Here is a 9261-nt window from a genome sequence, read left to right as displayed (position 1 = left end):
TCTGTCTGTCTGTCTGTCTGTCTGTCTGTCTGTCTGTCTGTCTGTCTGTCTGTCTCTCTGTCTCTCTCTCTCTCTCTCTCTCTCTCTTTCTCTTTCTCGGTTTAGAAAAGTCCACGAGCGCACTAGTTCTTTCGTGTTTGGTAAACCGTCCATGCGGTAATATTAATTCATTATACGTACTAATACACAATTTTGCGCAAAATTTTCGGCGTGAGAATTTATAGCTCTGTTGTTCAGGGTGCACATAGGTCAAGGCAGTGAAACCCTAAATCGGGAGCAGCAGGACTATTTCCAGAGAATCTGCCAGGAATTGTTTATTTATATTTGTGTCGCAACGCGGTGTAATCATGCATTCGTCAGTTTTTGGGCATATCATAAAGAAGTTATTGATAACATAATAACAACTTAAAGCTTCTTCATTTGCCTTCCTTTTGATTAAAAAAATTTTGTGTTATCTTGAAGAAGAGTTGAATGGAAAGAGGTGGGGTCGCCTAGTATAAGAGCGACAAAATTGCCACCAACGTTTGGTGACTTTAAAAGCTTGAGTATCCTTGGAAACCCCAAATTTATATATTTTATGCTTTTAATTAACGTTTTCAATTAAAATCCTCACAGAAATGTGTTTTAAATGGGCTTAGAGAGTGCTGAGCGTCCCCCCCCTCCTCCCCCTAAAATATTTGAAAATAAAAAGTTAAGAATCCATAAACATTGCTAGCTGAAAGGGCGGAACAATGTCGGTCTTTTTTTTAAAACTTCTTTCAGGAGAGTCTGATTTCACCATGATACCCTACAGTTGTATTTATCCTGTATCAAGTAATGGGTCGGCCATGGCCTTCTTGCACTTACTTAGTAATGTCGTTGATGAATATTGAAGCGCAAATATTTTAAGGATATATGAGATATGATATGAAACGACACAGTCAATATCCCTTCATGGCTATGGGAACAACCTTTTGCTCATTTCTTGTAAATCAGTTATGTGTGGAAAGGAGATCGCTGGACAGAAATTCAAGTGTGCGCGTGGTTACGATCGTACTGAACTAGCAAGACAAACAATCCTTTTTCGAATAGGGTTACTTGTAACACAATGACGTCTTATAAGTGCTCAGGATTAGAGGTGTTGCAAGAGAGTAACAAACTCAAAAACGGAGGAGAGATAAGAACGATCAATGTTTGATAGGAAAGAAGGAGCAATCCACATCAGAGCACTCGCCAGCCTGCCGCATAAATTCTGGATTGTGCACCTGGTTTTCTACCTACTTGGCTTGGGGGGGGGGGGATAAGAGATTCAAACACACTCTATTTGTTTAAACAACCTAACTGTATTGAAAGGGGTTACATGTCCGCGCAGTAGAAAAGCAGAAATTGAAGAATTTCAACCAATATTTTAACTTACTATTTTGTTTTAAAAAATATACTATGCCACATCGTGCTGAACACCAATAGATCTTACAGGCAGGCCCAGCATAATGGGGTATTAGATAATAATTTTATTTTAAGACGATACCTTTGTCGACAGGTTAGCAGTCGTCAGAATTCGACAGAATTGACAGTAAATATAAAGAAAAGATATATTATCAACTTTTTGCGGCTGTGGTTATGCCGTTTTACTATGGGTGGGTGGTGGGTGGGGGTGGGGTGGGGAGAGGAGACACCTTCAGTGGACTTTTTGTATTATACCTTAGCCTGTCCAGAGAAAGGTCTCAGTAGAGAAGAGATATTATGTCATAAGCTACTAGGGAAAAGGTCCAGACCCTTTTGTGACATAACTGGAAACTACATGGATGATCTGGGAATTCACCAGACTCCGGAAAACTCAATTATCTTAAAATGGGGAGGAGCTGCAGAAGTGAATATTTTGGCAAATCTTCATCTTTCCCTCCTCCATTCTCTCCTTTAGTATCTTAACTCTTCTCCCTTTTCTGACCCCCTCCCCCAGCCACTTACTTCTTCTCTTCCTGCTTCAGAGTGGAATGTTTGGAGGTAGGGAGTAGAGAAAGATGGCGGCGGGTTTAGGCTTAGGACCATAATCAAATAATAAAACAAAGCAGTAGGCATTGATGGCATTACAACTGAGGCCCTCCTGGCATGTGGAGAAAAAGCAATCACCTGGCTGTCCACAACGTTCCAAAAAGCGTGGACCGAGAGGAACGTCCCGGAGGACTCGGCGTGCAGTTGCAGTACCAACTGGAAGAAGACAGGCAGCACTAAAGACTGCAACACGTACCGAAAAATTTCTCTCTTGAGCCACAGAGGCAAGATGTACGCCCCCCACCCCCTTTCAGTAAGGAAGATGATAACGCTTCTAAAGTGTGCTGAAACATTTCTTTCTGACCCTCAGTATTTAAAATCAGCCAAATCGACGTCATTATGATAAATTACTATCAGTTTGACCTCTTTAGGGGTAAGTATTGTCGCACTCTGTGACACAGAAGACGTCATTGTGAAAGTTGAGGGCCCAATGAGTGGTCATTCCTGGCTGTCACTGGCGATGTCACACAGGGACAGGAGAGATCAGACATTCTCTCAGCTGGTTTGGCTGACGTCAACCATCTTGAAAGAGAGAGAGAGAGAGAGAGAGAGAGAGAGAGAGAGAGAGAGAGAGAGAGAGAGAGAGAGAAAGAGAGAGAAAGAGAGAGAGAGAGACAGAGAGGGAGAGAGAGACAGACAGAGAGAAACAAACCGAGAGGCAGACAGATAGGCAAATTCAGACAGAACCAGAGAGAGGGGGAGATACACAGACAGAGAAAAAGAGAAAGAGGAAGAGAGAGAGAGAGAGAGAGAGAGAGTGAGAGAGAGAGAAAGAGAGAGAGAGAGAGAGAAAGAGAGAAAGAGAGAGAGAGAGAGAGAGAGAGAGAGAGAGAGAAAGAGAGAGAGAGAGAGAAAGCTTATGTACAGAAAATAGTTGGTGGAAAAGTCCTGAGCAATCAAAATACGAGTAAAATATTTCCCGCGTTTTAGAAAATACTGAAGAAAATTAATCGTTTATGAATTTTAGAGTTCAGCCAATCATAAGACATTCGTGATCACATAATTTTGGGCAGTTTCACAATCTTTCCAGTTTCTTCTTCTTTGTTGTTGAGCTGCTTTTTATCTAGAATAACTTGACGCAAAGCATATGCAAATCTAATGGAGCCCTTCATTTTCCAATTAAACACAAAACGATTTTCTTTTCCTTTCTCGTGGATCACGAACGTTCACTGCAAGGATTGTTTACGTGATCTGCGTGAATAAATCGAAGACAGTTAATGAACGCGTTGATTTAGAATCGCAATTGTGGTCTCGTCGCGTGTCTTTGAATGTTGTCTTGGAGAAGGAGACAAAGGAGACGGAGAAGGAGAAGGAGAGATGGAAGAAGAAGGAGACAGAGAAAGAAACTAACCGCACGAAACAACAGCGAATCAAAACATTACTGGGAGCAAATCGGTTCCAACGCAACAAGTTTCATTAAATATAAATATATTTTGATATTTCAATTATAAAAAAAGGTTTTTAGCTGACATGACGTGTCAATTTTGTTCTCAACTTCGTGACTTTCTCGGTGTCTTTTCGTGATATGATTCGTTACCGAAAGGCAGCATTCCGTGCGATGTAGTCATTTATTGAACCCTGTGAATCTTCAAAAGGTACGACTATGTGTGCAAATCCGTAACCTGGACATTAGTCCTCACTCACCTGCCTTTGACTATGACTCTCAAAACTAAACCAAGGTGAAGGCGCTGCAGTAATGAAGTGTTTTTTTCTCAGATTCGTGCAAAACTTGAGCTGTCTATGAGGTGTAGGTCACCACTGTGACCAGACTTTTCCTGAAAACAAAATAATCTCCTGCCGCGGAGTGTCTCCTATATGTGGAGAAGTCACGCCAGGCTGCTACTTAGGTCATGACTCTGGATTACGACAACTCTGCTCAATCAAGGGGATAAGTGGAGGGAAGTCTGCCTTCTTAGTGGCAAGTTCAGTAGCCCGTCACTGTTCAACCACAGACTTGAAAACTTGTAGTTTACAGTCACTCAGCACGATAACGACCACATTTCGCCAGGGGCAAAATGGGATTATAGAAACATAAAGCTTAAAATTAATCGACTACATCAGCTCTAGACCTATATGACAGTGTACATTCTGATGTGGGGCAGGAGTTCAGATGTAATTGTATGGGTTTACGATCCAACCAGACACAAATGAGTCATCTCGAAGGTAGACCATTTGGACTTCTCGTTAGAGTAAAACCAGTAGAAGGAAAGAAGACCGAGACAAGAAAATGTGAACACTGCATCTGATACGTACGGTCTTGTGTATTACTCCGCCATCGGCGCTATTGTACTTGACAGAGAGTTCTGTCTGTCACGGTCACTATCTTCCCAGTCGTTAAGTGTGAACTCTATATAGTAAAAAAAAAAGATTCCAATGCTTTTTCGTTTTGTCTAATCAATCAAAACGCTCTTTAGTTTTAGAAATCATAATAAGGTCAATTGCCAAGATTTTCAATAAAAACAATTTCTACCTGTTAATGATACAAAAGTACACGTGTATGAAAACAAACCTTATTAATATCTCCTAAGTAAGGAGATAAAACGTTGAACTATTTTCCGAGAACATACACTAAGGTCAAAGTCAAATATGTTATTTTGAAAAAATACCAAGTTAATATTTTGGATGACGATAACACTTTTTTTGCGACGTTAGAGACCATATAATGTGTACCCAGTCTCAGATCACCTTCTATTGCAGTTATCACAACGAAAAATTAACTACGATCAAACTCTTGGAAAGCTACATTGGATGAGATACATGCGTTCTTTCTGTATTATACTACTTCATTGCTCATAATTAATGCAGTGTTCGCTTGCTTGGCAGGCATTTAATGCTTTATGCACTTAACATTCAGAAATGCTGGAAACGTTATAAGTCTGCCCTATCGTTGACCCCGGTTGATCACATTGGCAGTAAATAGTGCTAATTACCAAGAAAGTGAGATAAATTGTTGTTAAGTAGCAACGGGAATGGCAACAATGTTCGAGGCTGCTGATAAAATCAGGGCTTCTGTCGAGGTTGCTGTTTCTACTCTGCCATTAACAGCCAACAAACACGGTGCTTCCGCAATGGGTCTGAAGAAGAAGAAAAAGCAGAAATAGAAGAAACACGACTGCTATAAACTATGACGATGACGCACGTGCTCTCTCTCGGCATGTTTAAAGTACTGAGTTGCTCCTTTCCTACCTTATTGATTTCTTTTTGTTGACATCTGAATTTGCCCAGGGCGTTCTCATGATAAAAGGACGTAAATAATCATCTTCTCCGTTCTTTCAAAGGAATACTCCCCAGAAGACACTGTGCACCCTAACGTTGGCAATCACCCAAGTACTTTAATTTTCTAAAATAAGAAACTTGAAAAAAACCCAACCCAACCCCATCTCTGCTCTTTCCCAGCGAACAAGTTCTATTGTAGTTCTTCTTCTGTTTGTATTGTTTTATTATCCAGCTATCCTCATAACAATACACGAGATTTTGAATTTAAAGAGTAAGACTTCATGTGCCTTTATTTACTGGTCACACGTCACATGCTTTATGACGAAGAGCAGAAAAAAGATGCCTCACAGTCTCCAAATAGGTCAAGGGCAAGAAAAGTAGGTGGAAGTTTTGCCCTTTACACGTGAGGCAACGGACTATTAAGGGGGGGGGCTACACCTGAAGGCTATCTCGCTTATTACAGTACCAACTTTTACCAAATGTCACACATATAACAAACGTAGTAAGGAGCCTCAAAATCCGCAATAAAATTTGAAATGTTTCCATGGATACGGCAGCCATATTGGATTTTGTTGACATGTCCTACGTAATGAATACCGCACTTATTGCTCATGGAAATTAATTGTCTTTTTGCGTGCGTGTTAACAAACATTATATCTAAAGTGAGTCTGTTGGTTTTTTCCTAAACAAATCAGAATTTTTTAAAATGAATTTTTCCTGAAGTAGCTTTCAAGTTTGCAAAAAATCTATGAAAATCCACACTCCAGACACCACCGACAAAAATCTATTTCATATATCGAATATTCAACATATACAATTTTAGTATTACATCTTCTCTTTATTCTGTGAAAATTTCATGAAGATTAGATAACAAATGGTGGAGTTATTTAAAAAGTATAGAGAAAAGTAGCGTTTTGAGAAAACGGCCGATAAAGAAAAATAAAATATCGACTTTACGAGAAAAAAGTGGTGACGAAGAGGCCCGGTATGGTAAAAAATGCGGTTTTGGGGGGTTCTTATACGATGAAATAGTTGTAGGGGAGGCTGAGGAAGCTAAAAGTGCCTACAACTCAAATTCCATAATTTTGGGCCGAATTGGGACTTTGGGGGTGTAGCCCTCCCCCCCCCTTATAAACCCCTTATTCCCTTGGGGTTATAATTCCAACCTGTTTAAACATCATGTCAAGTTTCTAATAAGACCAACATCAGATAATCATTACGCTTTGCTAGCAGTTTCTTTAAAAACTGAAATTTAACTTTACAAGTAACATTATGTAGCTAGAAGTAACAGAAGCCTACGCTATAACTAAGTCATGAGTCTCCACACTACAGAATCCATGCTACACTTTCCCAAGCTTTATACCGTTATTCCAATTCAAAGCCTCCAGTCAAGAACATTGACTTAGACAACCTCCGACCTTTTGTTGTTGCTTTACTAGACACATTGTGAGTTCGTCCAGGGTCGGATCTCTACGTTCCCGCGTCTTGACCCCAGGATGAAAAGAAATATTTCAGGACTGAAGACTTAAGGAAAAAGAAACAAACCTATAGAATTCCATTACAAACAGATCAGTGAACCCCGTTACAGGTCAAGTGTGCTACCTACAGCGTCATAGCGGGTGGCACCTCGGTGCTAGTCAGTTCGTTACTTCGTTTGCACCTCAAAAAGCGGTAGCGTTCCGTGAAAATCTGCAATTAAGGCTCTGGTAGTAAGGGCAAAGTTACACGATGAAAAGAAAAGGGGAAAAAACCATCCCCAAAACAACCCGTTAGTTTTTAACGTCTTACGATCTGGAAAAAACCCAAACAAACTTTTTAAAAAGTCGCCAAATAATACTAGGTTTTTTTTCTTAAAACAGTGAATGGTAGCTCAATGTATCTTCAGTGTATACGTTTTAAGAGAATTAGCCAAAGGAATGCTTTTTCGCGTGTGTCGGATTTCCTCATTACTTAAACTAACGTCATTTTTTAAATAAAGACCAACGTGATTTTTTTCGCCCCGCCAAAGGCGTATACCTTTTTTTCCGCACTTGTGCCCTCGATACTTTTTGTGGAGCCGTGAAAAGTAGGACGCGAATAGTTTAACGCCTCATGTGAGGTTAGCCTTGAACTTCGAAACGCCATGGATTCCGTTAAGCAAAGGAAACAGTGATGCTCCAACTTGCAAAGGGCAAATTGGCATCTTAAGAACCCCAATGAATAATACACGAAGTTCAGATAGGACATGACCTCTATAGAAAGAAATTTAAAAAATGAAAAGAAGTATAAAAGAAACAGCAAAAGAACTTTAAAAAAAGGAATATGATTACCAAAATAGAAACAACGAAAACAGCAGCAGCAGTTTCATCTCCATCACCAACAACTTTATCAACAAGATCAGGTGGTTGGCGGGTGCTCTAGTGTGGTTTGCTCCTTCTTTCCTATCAAACATCTATCGTCCTTATCTCCTCTTCTTCTTTTTTATGTTTGTTACTCTCTTGTAACATCTCTAATCTTCTGGCGCTCATGTGACCTTAGGCAGTTGCGCACGAACCCAAAACCAGCGCAGAAACAGACACATAAATAGGGTCATCAATTTGAACCCCCACCCCCAAAAAATGTTTTAAAAAGGGTAACAAATAATGATAAATAAATGAGAAAAAAAAATGTACAGAATTTAATAAATATTCTATACAAAATGATAGGAAAGTAACACAAAATAAATTAAAATATCAAAAACTAAATTGAACTGATTCTTTTAAAATAAAGAAATGAAAAATAAAAGCCAAAATAAAAAATTAATTAAAAAAACACATACATACAAAAAGCATTAAAAATATTTTAAAAATAATATTAAAAATCCCACCAACACCACTACTACCAGCAATTACAAAAACCACAACAAGAGTAAAAACAACAGCAAAGCGTCACCACTACCAACGGCAACATCATCATCATCATCATCATCATCATCATCATCATCATCATCATCATCATCATCATCAGCATCAACAACAACAACAACAACAAGAACAAGAACAACAACAACAACAACAATAACAACAACAACAACAACAGCAACATCTTTTCACCTGCATAATAGGTATGGACGTGGCCAGCTGGTAGAAGAAGCACCTCGGGATGTTAAAGAGGATGGAGAAGAGGAAAATGGCCAGGGTCACTTTCCGGACGTTCCCGAAGGTACAGAAGACCCGAGCCTTGAGGGGTCTGAGTACAATGAGGAACCTCTCAACTGTCACCGTCACTTGAAAAAAGAGAAAAAAAGAAAAAAAAGTTGTATTAATTAAACGTCTCAGTAAAGGAGAATTAGAATTATTTCGGACTTTTTCGAACCAAAAAGTTAAATACTGTTTGTTAAATGCAAGAAAAAGAAAACTATGATTAAAAACAGCAAAACAAATGTTGATAGATTATTTGTAATAGATAGTAGGTTTCAATAATACAACCCCTCTTTCCCCCCCCTCTCTCTCTCTCTCTTTCTCTCTCACTCTCTCTCACACACACACATACACATACTCTCTCTCTCTCTCTCTCTCTCTCTCTCTCTCTCTCTCTCTCTCTCTCTATCTACCGACGTCTTTGGTGTAAAGGGCCGGAGCTTCACCCTTACACGCAAGAGACCCGAGTTCGATATTCGATTGTGGATAGTTTTTATCCAGTATCTCGGTATTTCTGATGGGATATTGTATTCCTCTTGTCATCCCATGTTGGCCTTGACTGTCATAATCGAAGCCCACTTCTTAAATGATCTATATTATGTCGGTGTGGGCGTAAAACACCTACATGACACATTATAATATCTCCAAGTCTATCTCTCTTTCCCCTTTCTTTCTCTGTCTCTGTCTCTGTCTGTCTGTCTGTCTGTCTGTCTGTCTGTCTGTCTGTCTGTCTGTCTGTCTGTCTGTCTGTCTGTCTGTCTCTCCTGCCGTGAGCGGCCGACTGATAGTTGTGCAGTCTCTTCCGGTCACCTCTGACCACCTTGATGCCAGAGTCACCTTCTGTTCGGATTCTGGT

At 39.8% G+C, this 9261-nt stretch overlaps 1 protein-coding gene across 1 annotated transcript in view; it reads right to left on the bottom strand.

Moving 5' to 3' along the window:
* LOC101864671 (FMRFamide receptor-like) overlaps nucleotides 1–9261 on the bottom strand; it is a 66346-nt gene that overhangs the window by 53082 nt on the left and 4003 nt on the right. The window contains exon 2 of the mRNA XM_035973491.1: nucleotides 8319–8491. Within this exon, the coding sequence (XP_035829384.1) occupies nucleotides 8319–8491 (173 nt within the window). The remainder of the gene's footprint in view (nucleotides 1–8318; nucleotides 8492–9261) is intronic.

The sequence above is a fragment of the Aplysia californica genome, unplaced genomic scaffold (assembly GCF_000002075.1).
Source record: "Aplysia californica isolate F4 #8 unplaced genomic scaffold, AplCal3.0 scaffold00027, whole genome shotgun sequence".
NCBI lineage: Eukaryota > Metazoa > Mollusca > Gastropoda > Aplysiida > Aplysiidae > Aplysia > Aplysia californica.
The sequence above is the reverse complement of the archived record's forward strand: the minus strand, read 5'-3'. Positions and strand labels throughout refer to the sequence as shown.